The sequence below is a fragment of the Heliangelus exortis genome, chromosome 10, assembly GCF_036169615.1.
Source record: "Heliangelus exortis chromosome 10, bHelExo1.hap1, whole genome shotgun sequence".
NCBI classification, from domain to species: Eukaryota; Metazoa; Chordata; class Aves; order Apodiformes; family Trochilidae; genus Heliangelus; species Heliangelus exortis.
The window spans coordinates 12,417,467-12,437,337 of record NC_092431.1 but is presented as its reverse complement, the minus strand read 5'-3'; the positions used below and the strand labels follow the sequence as shown (position 1 = coordinate 12,437,337).

Here is a 19,871-nt window from a genome sequence, read left to right as displayed (position 1 = left end):
AGGTCCTGTTCTTAAAACAAGACATTGCCAAGGCTAACTAGGCACCAAAGGAATGTGAACATCTACACAAAAGAACATAAAAGATGTCACAACCAGCACATAAGGGGAAATTCCTATCAGGAATAGGGCCTGATATTGCCTTGTAAAAATATAATGAAGTCAGAGAAATCAAGAAAGGTAAAAAGTTCAAGCTTGAGGAAGACCTCTTACTTCATCCAAAGACCCCCTGGCAACCCCCAGATATCTCCCCAAAAGAAGACTCCACCCAGACTCCGCCTATCATGAATATTATAATGACATGATGCAATCCTATGAATATGTATGTAAACCCACCTTCTTTTGAATATGCATAGAATTGTAATCAATAAAAGGTAACTCCAGAGTTTTAGGGGTGTGCATGTGAGTGGAGCTGAGACTCCCCACACACCCAGAGCTGTTTTGCTTATTGCAATTTTATTAATTAAATTAAACCATTAACAGAGTATTGAGTCTTGGTCATTTATAACAGGGATAAAACAGTAAAGGAGGTTAAGTAGTTAAGAGATGGATTCACCAGATTTCATATCATTGTAGCATGATGTTATCAAGCACTGTGGAGTTGTCACAGCACAGAGAGCTCATTTGAGTTCTGCTTCTCTGCCAAGAAGTACAGGATTCCTGCCTTCACTTGAAACCTTTAAAAATTATTTTTCTTCAGTTAAATTCTTCTAAGTTCAACAGCAATCTAAGATCAAAAACGGACATAAAATGAAGTATTCTGGAACAATGTTTTTAAAAATAGCAAAAGAAATGCACCTAAAACTTTTATAAACTAATAGAATGAACTCGCTATAGTTCAAGGCCAAATTAAAGGATGCAGATAATCTATGTGCCTGGTGCCATCTAACGGTAGTTTGGAGGCAAAACCATTTTCCATTGCAAAAATGTCAGGCCTTGGGAGAGAGAGGGAAAAAAATAGTCCTCCGTTTTCTAGAAGAAATAAGTAGTCACCTGAGTAAGCCTAAATTCAAAATACACTCAGTACCATTGAAAATTAAAATGAATGTTAAAAATTTCTACAGTGTTCAAAACAAAGTCCTTTCAAGTATTCTATTCATCATATTAGAAGGCACAGTGCAGATTATTAGCTCATACTGACACCTTTTAATATTAATTTCTTTTAAATCATATTTAAAAATCTGAACTATCTTTCCCAGTTGCACCACTCTTTCACTGTTACTGGTGAAAGAATGCAGTAATGTTATTTGTAATATATCATGGTTTATGTTTTAAAACAGCATTAGCCAACTTGAAAAGTAACGTTCTAGTAGACTGACAGCTGACATGAGGTACCTGTACTTATCCTGCAAATTTTAATGCTACCAAGACTATTGAAAACAAACTTGACCAAAAAAAACCACAAAAAAGAAAATGAACTCCGTAATAAAATGCCTGTTAAAAGATGCAGCATTATATTAATTCTGGAGTCAATTCTAGATAAATAAACCACCAAAGGAATCCTGGATGAAAGACACAATGGAATGCAGTAAAGAAGCTCACACACAGCAAAGCAACTTCAAGATAGCAAAGTAATTTAAAGATTAGAGATTTAAAAATAACTTTTAAATAAAGAATCAGTGATGGTGTTTGGTTGTGCTGGTGGCCTACCCTATGTCCTTAAAAGCTTTTCCTGGGAACCAACCAAATGCCACATTCTCCTATAGCACAGAAACTAAAAAGTTGATTAAGAAAATAAGTTTCACAAACAATCATGGAACCTCATCCAGCTGAGAACTGCATCACCCAGTATATGACTTATAAATAACCACAAGATGGGCTGAGGAAGAAAGGGAGCAAGAAATCTAACCTGCATAAAAAAAATTATCTCAACGTCTGCAATGAATTTTGAGTGCTGGCAGCTAAATGGATGGGCAGCATTCTAAAACATTAAGGAGAATTGAAATGATGCACAGAAAATACGTAAGAAGGCCAAAGGGCTAGCTATTTCTATAGGCTCATAAGCAGAGAATCTTCTAAAGTATGAAAAGAAATCAGTCCAAAGAGCTTGAGATCTACCACAAAAGGCAAAACACCAAGGCTCTCTGTTGGCCAGGTTAAGACTTCCTTTCTCTGCACAGGAAAAACTGGTTTTACTGAGGCTTAGTATGACAAGTTGTTAATGTGATATGAGAGCTTTTGTAGCAAACAGAACTTTCATTTTATACATCATTTTGCCATGGTGAAAGGAGAGACCTGTCTACATAACCCTGAGGGTAAAAAAGTAATAATTTGGGAATGAGCTCTACAAGTGAATAATGTCTTCTAGTCTGCTGAATAGGAGTGTGGCCTGGGTTGCCTTCAGAAAAGTAGAGGCCTCTGGCTGCGCAGAGTGTTTGAGCCTAGTGCTAACATCTGAGGACAGTGTGAGTGGGGCCTGCGTGCAATGCGAGCAGGTAAATGACTTGCTATGCATGGTGGCAGAGCTCAAGGAGGAAGTAGAGAGACTAAGAAATATTAGGGACAGCGAAAGAGAAATTGACTGGTGGAGTCACACACTTTCGACCGCAAAAGAAATCCAAAAGGAGTCGGTGAAGCCCTGCCCCTCCTCCCATCAGGCAGTTGATGCAGACCAGGTGGATAGGGGGGAATGGAAACAGGTCCCCCATCGGAAAGGTAAAAGAATCCCCTCCCAACCCCCACCATCCCCCCAGGTGCCCTTAGAGAACAGATATGAGGCCCTGGACTCAGAAAATCCGGCAGAGGCCAGACAAGAGGAAGATCTCTCTGAAAGGTCTCCTGTTCGCCCCCTGTCTGCCAGACGGGTTACAACTTCAGCTACGAAGAAAAGACGGGTGGTTGAAGTTGGCGACTCCCTTCTGAGGGGAACTGAGGGCCCTATATGTCGACCTGACCCATCCCACAGAGAGGTCTGCTGCCTTCCCGGTGCCCGGGTGAGGGATATTAGTAGGAGACTCCATCAGCTAATTCAGCCCTCAGATTATTATCCACTGTTGGTAGTCCAGGCTGGCAGTGATGACATAACTGGAATCACAAGGGTGATTAAAAAGGACTTCAAGGCACTGGGTCGGTTACTTGATGCGTCAGGAACACAGGTGGTGTTCACCTCAGTTCTAGCAGTAGAAGACCTGAATGAGGAGAGGACTAGGAAAACCTATCTGATCAATAGGTGGCTAAGGGATTGGTGCCACCGGTGGAACTTTGGGTTTTTCGACCATGGGGCAAATTCCATACTACCTAGTGTCCTCAAATCAGATGGGTTTCATCTAACTAACAGGGGGAAAAGGACTCTAGCTTATAAGTTGAAGGGGCTGATAAGGAGGGCTTTAAACTAGGTTTGAAGGGGGATGGGGTTGAAACTGGGCTCTCCAGAAAGGAGCCTAAGGGTGGACTACCCAAGATAAGAGACAAACCAGCAGCCCAGCTGAAGTGCATGTACACCAATGCACGCAGCATGGGCAACAAACAAGAGGAGCTGGAAGCCATCGTGCAGCAGGAAAGCTATGATGTAGTCACTATCACGGAAACGTGGTGGGATGACTCCCATGACTGGAGTGCTGCCATGGGTGGCTATAGGCTCTTCAGAAGGGACAGGCAGGGTAGGAGAAGCGGAGGGGTGGCCCTATATGTTAGAGTCTCTTGACACTGTAGAAGTTGAGGTCAGCAATAATAAGGTGGAGTGATTAGAATCAGAGGGAAGGCCAACAAGGCTGATATCCTGGTGGGAGTCTATTACAGACCACCCAATCAGGATGATGAGGGTGATGAATTATTCTACAGGCAGCTGGCGGATGTTTCAAAATCATCATCCCTTGTTCTTGTGGGTGACTTTAACCTACCAGACATCTGCTGGGAACTCCACACCGCAGAGAGGAGGCAGTTTAGGAGATTCCTAGAGTGTATAGAGGATAATTTCCTGCTCCAACTAGTAAATGAGCCCACCAGGGATGGAGCCCCGCTTGACCTTCTTTTCACAAACAGAGAGGGGCTGGTGGGAGATGTGGTGGTCGGTGGATGCCTGGGGTGCAGCAATCATGAAATAATAGAGTTTTCAATACTCAGGGATACAAGGAGGGTCATCAATAAAACCTCTACGTTGGACTTCTGGAGGGCAGATTTTGGCCTATTCAGAAGACTAGTTCAGAGTATACCCTGGGAAACAGCCCTTGAAAACAAAGGGGTCCAGGAGGGATGGACCTACTTCAAGGAGCAAATTTTGAAAGCACAGGAGCAGGCTGTCCCAGTGTGCTGAAAGGCGAGCCGGCGGGGAAGACGACCGGTCTGGCTGAACTGGGAGACTCTGAAAGAAATTAGGGTTAAGAAGAGGGCCTACCAATTATGGAAAAAAGGGCTAGCTACTAAGGAGGAATTTAGGAACATAGTTAGGTCATGTAGAAAGAAAATTAGAGAAACAAAGGCACAACGTGAACTGAATCTCGCCGCCTTTGTGAAGGATAACAAAAAGTCCTTCTATAGATACATCAACAGCAAAAGAAGGGGCAAGGAAAACATCCATTCTTTACTGGACACAGGTGGGAATATAGTTGTCAAAGATGAAGAAAAGGTTGAGGTATTTAACACCTCCTTTACCTCAGTTTTCCACAGAAAGACATGTTATCCTGAGGACAGCTGGCTTCTGGAGCTTACAGAAGGTGACAAGAATCTAAACAGCCCCCCTGTAATACTGAAGGACACAGTCAGTGACCTACTGAGCTGCTTGGATCCCCACAAGTCTATGGGACCAGATGGGATCCACCCAAGGGTGATGAGAGAGCTGGCAGAAGAGCTCACCAAGCCTCTCTCTATCATCTACCAACAGTCCTGGCTCACTGGGGACATCCCAGATGATTGGAAGTTGGCAAATGTCACGCCAATCCACAAAAAGGGCCGGAAGGAGGACCCAGGAAACTACAGGCCTGTCAGCCTGACCACAGTGCCTGGCAGGGTTATGGAACAGATCATCCTCAGTGCAATCACACAGCACCTGCAGGATGGGCAAGGGATCAGACCCAGCCAGCACGGGTTTAGAAAGGGCATGTCCTGCCTGACCAACCTGATCTCCTTTTATGATTGGATGACCCACCTCGTGGATGAGGGGAAGGCTGTGGATGTGGTCTACCTGGACTTCAGCAAAGCCTTCAACACCATCTCCCACAGCATTCTCCTGAAAAAGCTGTCAGCCTGCAGCTTGGACAGGAGCACTCTGTGCTGGGTTAGGAACTGGCTGGAGGGCCGGACCCAGAGAGCGGTGGTGAACAGTGCTGCATCCAGTTGGCGGCCGGTCACTAGTGGTGTCCCCCAGGGATCAGTGTTGGGCCCAGTTCTGTTTAATATCTTCATTGATGATTTAGATGAAGGGATTGAGTCCATCATCAGCCAATTCGCAGACGACACTAAGCTGGGGGGGAGTGTGGATCAGCTGGAAGGCAGGAGGGCTCTGCAGAGGGACCTGGACAGACTGGAGAGTTGGGCTGATTCCAGCGGGATGAGGTTCAACAAGGCCAAGTGCCGGGTCCTGCACTTTGGCCACAACAACCCCATGCAGCGCTACAGGCTGGGCACAGAGTGGCTGAGAGCAGCCAGGCAGAAAGGGACCTGGGAGTCTGGATTGACAGGAAGCTGAACATGAGCCAGCAGTGTGCCCAGGTGGCCAAGAAGGCCAATGGCATCCTGGCCTGGATCAGGAATAGCGTGGCCAGCAGGTCCAAGGAAGTGATTCTGCCCCTGTACTCAGCGCTGGTGAGGCCACACCTCGAGTACTGTGTCCAGTTCTGGGCCCCTCAGTTCAGGAAGGATATTGAGGTCCTAGAGCAGGTCCAAAGGAGGGCAACCAGGCTGGTGAAAGGACTCGAGCACAGACCCTATGAAGAGAGGCTGAGGGAACTGGGGTTGTTCAGTCTGAAGAAGAGGCGGCTCAGGGGAGACCTCATCACTCTCTACAACTACCTGAAAGGAGGCTGTAGCCAAGTGGGGGTTGGTCTCTTTTCCCAGATGACTTTCAACAAGACAAGAGGGCACGGTCTTAAGTTGTGCCAGGGGAAGTTTAGGTTAGATATTAGAAAGAATTTCTTTACAGAGAGGGTGATCAGACATTGGAATGGGCTGCCCAGTGAAGTAGTGGACTCTCCGTCCCTGGAGATATTTAAAAAGAGACTGGATGTGGCACTTAGTGCCATAGCCTAGCAACCGCAGTGGTGGATTAAGGGTTGGACTTGATGATCTCTGAGGTCCCTTCCAACCCAGCCAGTTCTATGATTCTGTGATTCATATCAGTGACAATTGCCGTGGGAAAGCAATCATTAAATGTTGCAGAAAAGCCAAGCTTAATAGGGGACATTATCTTCCACAAAATAAAAAATCTGCCATAACACCAAGCTGTAACTAAGAAACAGAACTATGACTAAAGAATTGTAAGAGACCTAAATTAAATACAACTGGGAGAAAATTAAGGTTTAGCATGAGATAATAAAAGCAATGATAGCCAGCTCGTGGTGTGTCAGAACATGTAACTCAGCCTGTCATTTCTCTGAGAGTCCTTCAGAGTTGGTCAGCCACAGAAATCATTTACTAACCCACAGCAATGTTCCTGCTGCTCACTCTTTCCAAGAACCCTGCAGCCTTCCTCCTGTGACACAGCTGGATGTGCCCCAAACACAAACTATAGGCATTATCATCATACACAGCACACCCGTTCAGTAACACGCATGTGTCCCTATCACACTTCACTGGGCTATGGTCAGGCGGAGACTGCAGTTGAAGTTATGTGACAGGTAAGCACAGATTCCTTGGTGACTGGGCTGGGGGCTATTAGATTGACTTGGAGAAGAAGCTGGGTGACACTGACCTCAACGAAGTGAAGGCAATGAAGACAAGTGTGGTAGAGCTTAAGACTTGTAACAGAGAAATAAAGATGAGATGATAGGAGAATGTGAAGGGAAAAGTAGCAAACACACATTGTAAGATAACTACACCTTCATGACTAAATTATTGTTGGAACATCTTGATGAAATGAGAAGAAAAAGATGAAGAACATTAAAGCAGAAGAAATACAAAGATTAAGAAAGACACTACTTCACAAACTTAAAAGACCGAACTTTTCAAAACTATTTAATTGGCTGTGGAAAAATAATGTGTTAAAAGATAAAGGGAAATATCAGGAGGTTCTTACTACAAAAGAAATTCAGAACTACTTTTGAAAATATACAACTCTTAGCATTACAGCATATACAAGAAACATAAAGAAATGTACTGACACACTGTAAAGGGAAATATAGTTCCCCAAAGAGAGAGAAAAATAAGAATTCCAAAATGCACACACTAAGATTTTTTTACCAGGCAGGGGTGTGCATCAAGGAAGAAACAAGTGTTAACTGCAATACAGAACTGGGGACAGAAGTGACCCAAAACCCTGTGAAATACCATGTGCCAGGTTCACTGAGGGGAGCTTAGAGTTTTAGCAGAGGTATGGGGGATCACCACCACCTCTCAATACCTTCCAGATGAATCTTTGGAGAAATAACAAAGATCCAGTTGGGTCTGTTGTGATGAGCAGATCTGCCTAATCATGCCAAGAACAAGCCATCTACACTGAAATCTACACTGAAATACAAGCCATCTACATCTTCAAGCCATCTACACTGAAATACAGCAAAATTCATTTGGTAAACCAAAAAGCATTGGGATTTTTTCTTTCATGTGTTTTTAAAAGTAAAACAGCTGGAGGAGAAAAGTGGGAATATTAATCATAAGCTCTACTGTTTTTGCCTGGCCTCGTGCAATAGGGCTTTCAAACTCTTATATTTAGAAAAATAAGCAGCTCTCCAAAAACCTCCCAGGAAGCAAAACAGATGAAAAGCCAAGTGGGAAAAAATGGGGGGAGTCAGTCCATTTTGGCATAGATGAATAACGGCATGATAGTACATAAAGTCTGAAGCAAAACAACTGATATTCACAGCTATATAGCATCTCCAATCAGAGCTCCAGATGAAAAATACTTCTATTACCACAGGCTTTGAAATACACCACTGACTCAGAAAGTATTTAGAAGATTAATATATAAAACAATCACTAGCAATCAAGACTGAGAATAAAGTTCTCTAGGTTAATAACTAAATTATTCAGACCCTTTCAGAACTTCAGCACCATTTCAGGACTATGCGATTTGTTTTCATCACAGTTGATGAAAATCACACACCAGTGTGAACCCTGTGTAATTACTACATGGTTTATACTTCTGTTTTGAACATAATTTTAAGGCTGCTCTGATCAGTTTCTTTCAAGGTCACTATGGCCATCTAATACAGGTTTGTCTTAGATTATAACCTCTGTTCATTCCACATAGTTCAGAGAAATCATTTTCAGGGAAGGATTTCATTTGCACCTCTTCCACACCCAACAAACCCCTTCAATTTTCACTTTCTTGCGTATTGATTGGTTTTATCAGCTGACTAGCTGGCTACCTAGTTACTATCCCAGATGACTACAGGGTATTCTTCCATTTGATAGTCACTACTAGTTGTGGCATCTTCCTTGGCATCCCTGGACAGGATTGGAGCACTCAGATTAGCTGTTACCCTTCACAGTGGAAACCTGTCAGCAGGGATGGGTATGTCTAAAGCAGTGATCATGTGGGTTCTCTGTCTTTTAAAATGCCTTTTAAACCCTTTCTACTGGTGTTACCCACTATCCTACAGATTTAAGGAGGGAGTGCATGTTTCATCCTGCTTTCCCAGGCTACCCCAGCCTGCCTTTTGACGTTGCTTGCAGAATAGGTAAATTACGTTATGAATGCTGCCAAAAACCACCCGCACAACCGAGGTATTTGTTTCACTTAATTCGTACATGAAAAGTATAATTAAGTTAAACGCGCCTTCATCCGGATGAATGCATCTAAACCACCTCTGAAACCGAACTTCTAACAGCAATCCCATGGCGAGGTCTCGCTCGATCCCCAGTCTCTATTTCCCACAGCCCCGCCACAGGTGGCGGCTCGGCCCCGCGCTATGGAACCTCGAGCCGGTGGGACGTTTAATGCGAAAGGACCTTTTTTTTCTACCAGGCACCTGCCCAATCTGCACGCAACGTCCCTTTCCCTCCATGACCGCACAGCAGCCCCCACCACAAGACACTCTGGGGGCCACCGAGCGCAACTCCGCCCACCGCCCCTTCCCCTCAACAGCCGCAACCACTCCGAGCACCGCCGGCCACCGACCCTGCCGCGCGCTGCACGCGTGCGCACCAAGGCCGGTAGCGACCCAACGGCCCGCGCACGCGCGGCAGTGCGCCAGCACGGCCTGGCTGTGGCGCGTGCGCCGTGGGGGCGGGGCGAGGTTTGAACCGGGCGGCGGGGAAGCGACGGCCGAGCACTCCTATGGCCAAGCAGCTCGGCCGCGATCAGCAGGGTATCACCCTTCGGGGCAGCGCCGAGATCGTCGCCGAGTTTTTCTGTAAGGGGCTGCAGAGGAGAGGGTCCCTGGGGACGGGTAGATGAAGGGAGGCAGGGAGGAAGGACAGTGGGGGGGCGTCTGGTAGGCCTTCTGCAAGGCGACATGGCCGCCGGCGGGGCCATCTCACGCACAAATCCTCCCTCTCTCCCTTCCGCCTGTGTTGCAGCCTATGGAATCAACAGCATCCTCTACCAACGGGGCATCTATCCCCCCGAGACCTTCACTCGCGTCCAAAAGTACGGGCTCACCCTCCTCGTCACCACCGACCCCGAGCTGAAGAGCTACCTCAACAATGTGGTGGAGCAGATGAAAGGTGCTGGGGAGCGGGGGAGGGTGGTGTTGGGGCTTAGCAAACTGCCGACCGACTGCCGCTGGTGAGGAGCTGCTGTGTGTGGTGTCTCCACCGGTGCTTGTCTTTCTTGCCCTGCATGTAATTAGTCATAGAAACCATAGTAATTGCTGTGGCTTCTTTCAGAGTGGCTGTACAAGTGCATCGTGCAGCGCCTGGTGGTGGTCATCTCCAGTATCGAAAACAGTGAAGTGCTAGAGCGGTGGCAGTTTGACATTGAGTGTGACAAAACTGCAAAGGAGGAGAGGTAAGTGTTCTGCGCCAGCTCTGCCTTATACCCAGTACTACAGGCACCGGACACCCCTCGTGTGACACCCACCAGCACTATACGGGTTCCTCACAGCAAATCAAAGAGCCTTTTCCCAGTACGAGCATCAAACCTGCCTCTCTTACCATTATTCCTTCTGTCTGGAAACCAATCACTTTATGATTGAAGCATACACAATTCTTGCGTGTAGTTTTTTGTTGGTTTCTTTGGGGCTTTTTTTAAAGCATTTTTTAAAGCATGCAAACCATATTTTTAATCTTAAAGTATACAAAATCCTGTATTTGATATATGCCCTAAAGAATGACTTCTTTCCTGTTGTGGTGCTAAAATATTCTCATTTACTTCTGACTGAGAATAAATGTAACATTCCTTACACGTACCCTGAAGCTTCAGGAAGGGAAACCAACTATCCCTTAACTTTTAGCTTAATAACCTACAGCTTAAGAGTACCACTACTAAAATATCCTACAGCATACAGACCAATTAAGCTTAGTAGAGAGAACTGTATCTGAAAACAATTTTTAGTGTAGCAGAAGCTTTCTTAACAGTTTTCCTGTTTTTCCAGTGCACCACGAGAAAAATCTCAGAAAGCTATTCAGGATGAAATCAGGTCTGTTATACGACAAATAACTGCCACAGTAACTTTTCTGCCATTGTTGGAAACTGCCTGTGAGTATTCCTAACTTCACTAAAGAAATCAAACACCTTTAGTTTTTCACTTTATAAAAATACCTTCTGCTATTTTTGTGGGGCTTTTTACTTGTTAGATGTCAAATACCATGACATTTCTGAGGCAACATTTTCTAAGACTGAAATCACGTGTCTTGCAATTGTTTACAGTATGGCAAAGAGCATGTTGGATAAAAAACTTTGAAGAATTATTTCAGTGTTTCTTCAGTGACACACAGTAAAATTGTGTGCCATCTCTCATTAAAGAACTTGAAACAACTTCATTTCAAGGGACTACTGTTACTTTCTCCCTAACATACTTCAAGTGTTTTTTTTTATCAAAAGGACAGAACTCAGGCTGTCTTAACAAATTTAAATTAGTGTGGATACTCTGAGGAATATAAGTTTTCATAAATTATTCTCTGACTATGAAGTGTTATGTATAGCTCAGCTCCACAGCATTTAAAGATATTTAGAAAAAATTCACATCAATCATGCTTGAGAAAACTAAAATGGCTTCCACTGTTTTTTTTCACACAACTATTATCAATGTAATTTCTAAGAAACCTGGTATGTCTTAAGTTCTAGAAGTTAGACTTCAGCTTCAAACATGCCCCCTTTTGTGCAGGAATTGCTGTTAATTTGTTGCTTCTTGTTTACAGGTGCCTTTGACTTGCTAATATACACGGATAAAGACTTGGCAGTGCCAGAGAAGTGGGAAGAGTCAGGACCACAATTCATAGCCAATTCTGAAGAGGTTCGTCTGCGTTCCTTCACTACTACAATTCACAAAGTAAATAGTACCGTGGCTTACAAAAAAGATTCCTTCCCCTAGGACATGGGTTTTTTGTATATATCCTGTCACCTTGTATATTATCTGTTTATAGTGCAGCTAAGTCATTAACATCATTGCAGTTGCTCTTGCTGAAGTATAATACTGAAAAAAGGGCAATGTGTTTCTCTAAAATACTGTGATGTAACACTAGACCAAGTTGGCATTGTTCTTAGAGGTCTAAATAAGGTATTCTTAATGAAAGTTCAGTTTTTACTTAACTCCTTGAGCTGAACTAATGGTGTGTTAAATTGCTACATTCACTAGAAATACTGCCTAAATCCAGGATTAATTGCTAGAAGTGTCTGGATCCTGTAATTTAGTATTTTAAGGTTACTATAAACTGCATTTGCTTAGCAGGCTTAAGTTCTCTCTGTCAATTAAACTTACTCCTGACATGCCAGTTCTCCATGTTAAAATCCTGAGCTGATTCACTTCCTAAAGTGAATCAACAGAACAAAGAAGTTATTTGTACCTCGGTACAATGGAAGCAGCTGTTTATTAGGAAAATCTTAAATATATGCAGCCATGTATATTAATGATGGATTCTAGTTCTGGGGACAGTGTTTTAAGTCAGTGTATGGCTCTGGTGTTTGTCTAGCATTTTCTATGTTTGTATTCTCGTTTTACAGAATAAAGCTTGAAATTGTATAGTGTTTCTAATTCAGAGTCTGTAGTGCTTAATATTTTAGATAGTTTTGTAACAGTTATAAACTAAGGTGTAGCATTCATAAAACTAATACTCTAGAGGAATCCTACTTAAAATGTAACTCTAAATATTTCCTCCGAGTCTCACATGTGGTGAACACAAAATCCATTCATGAATTAGTACTTTTCCCACACTTGTCTTCATACACCACTTTAAACAGTCCCAGTAACTTAATGATAAAGCACACTGTTGCCTTCCATATGTTAAGTAGCATTAACCTGCATTCCCTGCATTCTTAACCTGTTGAATTTTTTTATTGAAGAAATTAGGGATTTTAAACTCTGTTAATAGAATTTTCAGGCTTTTCCCTATTTTTGTTCCCTAGACCAAATTCATTTCTCCCATTATACCATTTATACCACATACCATGTATATCATAAATACCATATATATATACACACCATTATACCATATACTTGTATCATTCTTCCTGCTAGAACAGTCTAATTTCAAAAGTTTTATTTAAAAAACAGATTACAGGTATCTTTCTGCTCTGCTACAAAGTTTCTGGGTTTTCATACCAGGAAATAGCTCTTTCTAGCAGTTCCAGCTGAGTGAAAAGGCAGCCTTTTTAGATCAGTAACACAAAACCATGGCTTTTAAAAATAAATACAAATCTAAATACTGCAATAACGGAGGAACACCTGATGTCTTCTGCCTGTCAGCAATATTCTTAGACACGTGACAGCACTATCCCTTTAGACTGGGAGGTACACCTCAATGCATGCAACTTCAAGCACTTCCTCTGGGGAGGACAGGATCAAAGCAGTGACTGCAACTCGAGTGCAACTTTTAAATCTGGAATCTTTATAGGAGAGGTGAGATCTGGAGGCAAGTGGTACAGAGACAGCAGTACTGAGTATAAAACACACTTGTTTTACAGACATACACAAGTCAGATTGCTCCAGGAAGTTCAAGTCACTTCTTCCTTGTACCAAATACAATTTTTCTTCTACCTCAAGTAGGGCCAGCCCATCCCCATCAGTGCACCGATGTTTTTTCTATTTTTGTAGAGGCACCAACAGTCATATCACAGCATAGAGATAATGTCCATGAAAACCTCATAACAAGGAACAGAGTATAAATTTTTAAGTTTTCAGAATGACCCTGCAGAACATGAAAGAAAGAAAAAGAAAAAAAGCAGTTACATTAATGCTATCTCTGAGAAGTCAAGTCTTTATGGGAGTGGTCCAGTAGGATTTGCTGGTAACTGATGTGACCTCCATTCTTGAGTATTTACCCTACCCTGAGGGTCACTTCTGTAGAGTGAAGAATCAAAACCAAAGAAGCGCTCCCTCAGTATAATTATTCTTAGGGAACTGGATAAAGGAAAAGATTTTGAAGTTAGACAACAAGCATTCCTCACCTGGCTAGTTCAGCTGACGTATGAGCTTGTTGATTGCTTCACCTCTGCAGCCAGGCTTTCCCATTTCCTTCAGGAAACCCACTTTGTTACGTGAAGCATGGCGAGCCACAGACAAATGGAATGGCCACAGAAAGTTTGTGACTTTTCTGAAATACTTTCCAGCTGAGTAGATTTCATGAATAAGGTCTTCAAGGCAAATAATACCACAGTTCCCTGCAGGTAAGAAAAAAAAAATAAAAAAAATTTAAATCCCCAACTAAACAACAACCCTCCACCCTAAACATATACGTGAAATGTCCAACTGTACTATCTTTCTTCACATTACTTCAGAATTGCCAGTCCTCCATATACAAGGTCTTGCAGGATTTTTCTCAGCTCTGATTTCAAACTCTATACATTTGTCTCTTTCCTTGATTTATTTTCCTTCATTCATCCTCCTCCTCACCTAAATGCTTCTCTATCAGCATATTGTCTGTCAGAGGCATCCTCTTTCTCTTAATCTTGGCTTGGCCTCGTTTCAGGATGAGCTCTCGTACAGATTTCAGGTTAGGGTGCCTGTGCAGAAACAGAAATCAGATTTTGAAATGGACAGACATGATGCAGTGTGAAGTTTCATCCTACTTTTTTATACAGAGATGGAAAAGTAACCAATTATGTGCAGACCAATGAGATATGGAACAAGAAGTTTTAGGTATCATGGTGACAGAGATTTGACCATTACTGGAAAAGCTAGCTATGGATCTGTGATACCAGATGGAAAAATCAAAAAGCTGTGGTATTTACAAAAAAACTACAATTAAGTCATGGGACTGGTACCTACCCCCATGCCACATAAGGTTCCACAATCTGCAGCATCTTCAGTGATACAGGATTCAGCTTCACAAATGTTCCAGTGAAATTTTTTCTCAGTCGCAGTAACTCAATCACTCTTTTTACCCTCTTGCTCACTCCCTTAATACTGCGTCAGAATAAAAAAGTATTATTAGTAACCAAGTTTCTCTAATACAGCAACAAATGGTCTCAGATTACCAGCAGGGAGACACAGGTCTGGATTGATCAACCTTCCTTTTCTTAGAAATAACATGGCAGCTACAAATAGTAGCAGTAAGAAATGCAAGGAGTAAAACAATTCCTTACTCTACAATCCGCACCACAAAGGCTAATTTGTGCTCCGGAGGTACAGCTGTCTCTCCAGGTCTCTGCTCCATACGCCTCAAGCGAATGTTGTCTCGCTGTTTGCGCCATGAATCTCGAACAAAAGTCTCAAGGCGTTTAAACTGTATTTGCTTCCCTTTCTGGAGCTAAAGACAAAAAAAAAGGATAAGAAACAATCCCCCTTCCTTACAGTTTCAGAGGTTTGCATCTGAAAGCTGAAGTGAAATTCAGAACTTGAACTATGCTCTTTAGCTTCTGGAGGTAGTAAGAATAAATTCAATAATCTAAGCCCAAGAGAAACAGAACTGAGGGACAACATACGAATACGCAAGCAACTATCTATACTTTATGAACAGTGAGCAAAGAGCTTTTCACTAGAAAAAAAAAATTAAGAAAAATACAACCCCATGGTAGCATAAGCAACTCATGAGCATTCTATTCTATTAAGCCTGGCTATACACAAACACACTTCACTGATCTAAGAGGAACAACTCGGTCTTCAATTTATTTGTGTTCCAGTATAGCGAGTCAAAGAGTGCAATGATATTTACAGAGCTAAGACATATACAAGGAAGCACACCTGAAGAGATGAACTCAAGCTCCCCCTCAGTAACCTAGAGCATCATCACAGTCTCACCAACGAGCTGACTCCCTTTTTCGCCCACCGCCGAGCTCTGTCATCCCCCCCTTACGGAGGAAGCTGATCACTTAATATATTTGTAAGGCTGTACGGAATCACGATTTCCTCCCCCAAAACACAAGCAGAGACAGCTTAGAGCTACACCCCACCCCCCACCTCCACCGGGCTCTTCCTGCCGACCGCCGTCCGCCGGGGCACGGCAGCTCAGGTCCCGGCTGCACTCTCCGTCCGGGGACCGGGGAATTCCCCCGTGGCCAGCCCCTACCTTCCGTTTGTTGAGGAGCGCCTGCTTGGCCTGGGTCGCCTTGATGGCCTGGTAGGCCTTCCTCTTCTTCAACAAGTTCTCCGGCACCAGCGGTATCCGCCGCTTCGGCCTGCGCGGCAGAAGAAGCCGGTCACATCCAGCAGCACCGCACTCTGACCCCCCAGAACCCGCCCGCCGCCGCGCCCAGCGTCACAACCGCGCAGTCCCCACGGATGGCGGCAGATACGCGACCCGCCGCCCCGTGATACTCACTCCTCATCGGCCATCTTGCGGGGCTACCTCCACTAACCATGCGCCGGTGCGGGGCGGTGTTACGGCTTTCTTGCTCCTCCTCGTCTCTTAAGCTTCACCAATGAGCCTGAGGCGTAGGGAGGGGTTGTCTCTTTAATGTGAAGTCTCGAATCGTTGTTGTGCAGGCCGTGCGCTGTGTGCAGAGTGGGCTACGGAGAGCATTTGTGAAATACTGAAGATTACCGATAAAGCCCGACAAACATGCCCGCACCCCCAGCAGAGACTGCTTGGAAACCAGGGGTCTGCTCCGCCTGGCTTCAAAACTCCCAAGGAATGACAGAGGGGAAAATATTTTAGAACCCTAAAAAAACCCTCAATGTTGTGTCTCCTGCAGTCCGTGCACCAGTCTCTGTCTGCACTATGGTGACAGCGGAGGCACCCAAGGTGGTGAATCCCAGCAGGTTAGGAGCTCCCTGCTCCATAGACCTCGCTCAGAAACATGGGCTGCTGCAAAGCGGGCAGAGTAGACAGCAGCCAAGGTAACCAGGCCATAAGTTTTGCCTCGGGCTTGGACCGGTCTAGATTTGGTGTGTCCCCAGGCAGCTTGTGTGGCCACATCCAGAAGATACCCTTGTGCTGCAACGTCCCTCTTCCCAGCTCTCCTGGCGGCAGAGGCCTGCAATGGAGAAAATGCCTTTCAGAAAGTGCTTGTCTTTGAGCCCCGTTACTGAGTGCCCCAGGGGAGCCTCACCAGGAAGAACAGACCGTTTTCTCTCTCTCTCCCTGGTGGCTTCCAAGTGAGGCAGTCCTTAAACAGCAGGTAGTGCTGAAGGACTAGGTGAGCCAAAACAACGACTTGAGGGCCACACAGTGTACCTGAAGTGTAAGCGAGCAGCTGGTCATGGCTACTTTTGAGGAAAGGAGCTCCAACATTGCCAGGGGCCTTCAGAGCAGGAAGAGAGACCATTTTGCCTCTTGGACAGCAGAAGTGTGAGGAGGGAGCACACCATGTCCAGCTATACCGGAGAGCAGGGCAGTTATGAAGCGAGGGACTGGGGATGGGGAGATGTTGTGAAGAACTGTAAGCCTTGGAGAAAAGGAGAAACTGGGACAAGTAGATTGGATGGCAGTCTCACCCATAGATGGTGCCACAGCCTCACACAAAAGGGACTTTTTTTGCTTATGATGTCTTCCTGTTTTGCTGCCTCCTCTTTGCCATGTCTCATAGAACAGGGATGTGTGCCTGTACACTGGACTTGTTATTTTCATTGTGTCTCTTATCAATTTGATTTACACTAACCATAGTTTCCACTTCTTAAGGATTTGAGCCTTTCACTAGAGAAAACTCAGTGGTATCAGGGTTTAACTGCTCATGACACTGTAAATTAGGCCTCTTTTATTTTGACATTTAATACTTGGAATATCTGTATTTAGAAACGTGACCCCACATTTCAGTACCTGCTCATGCTCTGCGAAGGACACACACCCCTGGGTGAGCAAACCCAAATTTGTATCAAGTATTCTCTGGTGCAACCTGTTGGATTATCAGATGGAAAGCAGCAAGCTTCTGAAGTAAATTAAATTAAATTTACTTCCACTGAGGAAATTAGAAGCAAATCCATAACTACAGAAATTACTCTTTGACATTAGGGTAAGCTGCTCCATAGGAAAAAGCTGAAATATCTGGTAGCTCAGCACAGAAAATGTGACCCATTTAAATCTACAAATGAACGTACTTTGTTTAACAGAAGGGAAAGACAAAGAAGATCTCAGGTATTTTGTTATAAGGAAACAATAAGTAAGTAAATATTTCCAGCAGTGTTGCTATGAAATATGACACAGCATAGCAGTATACCTGAGCTGATGTGTTAAACTTTAATAGTTGTATTAATGAATGACTGTTCAAATGCCTATTTGCAGGATTACTCAAGAATACTACTCTCACTTGCCTAGATAGTAAAGTGTTGTAATCTGACCTTCAGCACTCTGAACTCCTTTCCTTTTTTTTTTTTTTTTAACACATTTTTTGAGATTCCCATGAACTGTTACAGACAAATCCAATGACTTACCATCGATCAGTCATGGGATAAATTATTTATCCTAGCTTATAGGTCATTCAGGATGGGTAAAATCCCTTTTAAAAACTAGATAATTAGTCACGCCCCTTCACAAACCAGCTACTTGCTTCCCATCAGTATTTTTGATAAAGATCCACCGTGAGTGCGTTTTCTCCATTCTTTGCCAATACATCTCAAATAAGGCTCAGAACCTATGTAAAAAAATTATTTTTGAAAAAAAGGCTCTATATGTTTCAAGAAGTCCTGTAAGTTTGGGGAGGGTGGTCACCATTATGGACAAAAATTGAATATGTTTTATCAGAAATAATTCATCCATAAAGCAAGCCAGGAAGACATGCATCTTCTGAACAGCAGAGCTGAATATAGCCTTTTTTTCCCCTGTACTGCATGGAAGCTTTTTGTATTTTCATTTCAAAATTTAAAAAAAATCAATCTATGTTTTAGTAAATTATGTTATCTTTTGATACTATCTGCAGCAGGTCTTCTATTTGAGGAGATGGTGTTTGAAAGGTTGAATAGAGAGATCAAAATCCCAAAATTGCAGATAGCATTCCAAAAAGGGCATCCTGGAAGATGGAGATGCTTTTTTTAAAAAGTCTCTCTCAGAAAGCTGCGTCCTGCTTTGCCTGAGCTTCTTGTCTTAAAAAAAAAAAAAAAAAAAAAAAAAAAAAAAAAAATTGGAATGTTTTACAGATGACAAAGTGACCTTCTCTAATGACACCAGTCAGTACTGGAGTGCTGCTGCAGCACACTCACACATCGCTGCCACAGTTTTTGGCTTACCATGACTTGAAACTCAGTGCATCTACAATACTGCTAGGTCCTGCACAGCTAAACAAAAGCAAGTCCTTTCATTTTGCTTGGGACTTTGTGAGAACATGTAAATAAAGGAGAGCCAACCAAGACAGATCTCCTCCCTTTTGTGCTTTTGCAGGCCTTACATGACTCCTCTATCCTTGTATCTTGCTCATTTCCATTTTATTGTGATACTTCAGGCTAGTATTTTCTCTCATGTATTTATTTTTATTACCTTATTCATGGATACAAATGCAGACATTAGAAAATACAAAAATCACACTCATGTTGATGGGTGCGAATCTAACAAAAGCAGATGCTGTTGCTTTGCTCGTTTGTTGTATGAGTGTAATTCTCTTCAACTGTCTTTAGCTTTTATGTGGACTAGACATTTAAGGCATTACTTTCTCATTGCAAGATGAATAAATAGTGTGGATTTTTGCCACAGCTTAAATCTTCACTTTAATTTTGCCAAAGGTCTAGCTTTCTGGAATAGCTGAATGTCTGTCTGATTCCTTTTCTCTTTATGTCCCCAAAAGAGTTTGTTATGACATGCCTACTGTGCTAGAAATTTCCAGCCCTATCTTTATACTTGCTATCATAGAATCACAGACTGGTTTTGGTTGGAAGGGACCTTAAAAATCACATATTTCCATATTTCCACATATTTCTATTTGCCATAGGCAGGGACACTTCCTACTAGACTAGGTTGCTCTAAGCTCCATCTATCCTGTCCTTGAATACTTCCAGTGATGGGGTATCTCTGGGCAGTCTGTACCAGTGTCTCACCACCCCCATGGTGAAGAATTTCTTCCTAATGTCTAACCTACGTGTACTCCGTGTTTCTGTTCAGATAGTGCCAATTATGGTTCTTGTGTTCTGCTTTTCTTAAGATTTCTATAATGAGGAAATGTTATATGATACATTGCACAGCCACAGTTCCATAGAAGTATCTAAGCCATGTATTTATGTTTCTAAATACATAGCAAGACAGCATGTCTGTGAAGGTGTCACAGAAGCCAAGCTGGTATTTGATCTGCAGTTTGAAAGTGCCACATACACAGTTTGGAA

The 19,871-nt window shown here is 43.3% G+C and overlaps 2 protein-coding genes across 3 annotated transcripts; one reads left to right on the top strand and one right to left on the bottom strand.

Annotated features, from left to right (window-relative positions):
• Window positions 1-432: 432 nt before the first annotated feature.
• Window positions 433-16,080, bottom strand: RPL7L1 (ribosomal protein L7 like 1). Of its 2 annotated transcripts, none has more exons than XM_071753519.1 (7): window positions 15,949-16,080; window positions 15,697-15,805; window positions 14,774-14,937; window positions 14,457-14,594; window positions 14,082-14,191; window positions 13,637-13,849; window positions 433-724 (listed from the first exon to the last, which is right to left on the bottom strand). In XM_071753519.1, the coding sequence occupies exons 1-6, from the start codon at window positions 15,960-15,962 to the stop codon at window positions 13,641-13,643; spliced, it is 744 nt and encodes a 247-aa protein (XP_071609620.1). In that variant the 5' UTR covers window positions 15,963-16,080; the 3' UTR covers window positions 433-724; window positions 13,637-13,640. The 2 variants fall into 2 exon arrangements, with proteins under 2 accessions (XP_071609620.1, XP_071609619.1); XM_071753518.1 differs by lacking the exon at window positions 433-724 and adding an exon at window positions 12,713-13,377.
• Window positions 9,289-13,063, top strand: MAD2L1 (mitotic arrest deficient 2 like 1). Its single transcript, XM_071753521.1, has 5 exons — window positions 9,289-9,443; window positions 9,610-9,756; window positions 9,919-10,039; window positions 10,626-10,729; window positions 11,392-13,063. Exons 1-5 carry the CDS (start codon window positions 9,368-9,370, stop codon window positions 11,562-11,564), a joined length of 621 nt encoding a protein of 206 aa, XP_071609622.1. The 5' UTR covers window positions 9,289-9,367; the 3' UTR covers window positions 11,565-13,063.
• Window positions 16,081-19,871: the final 3,791 nt, after the last annotated feature.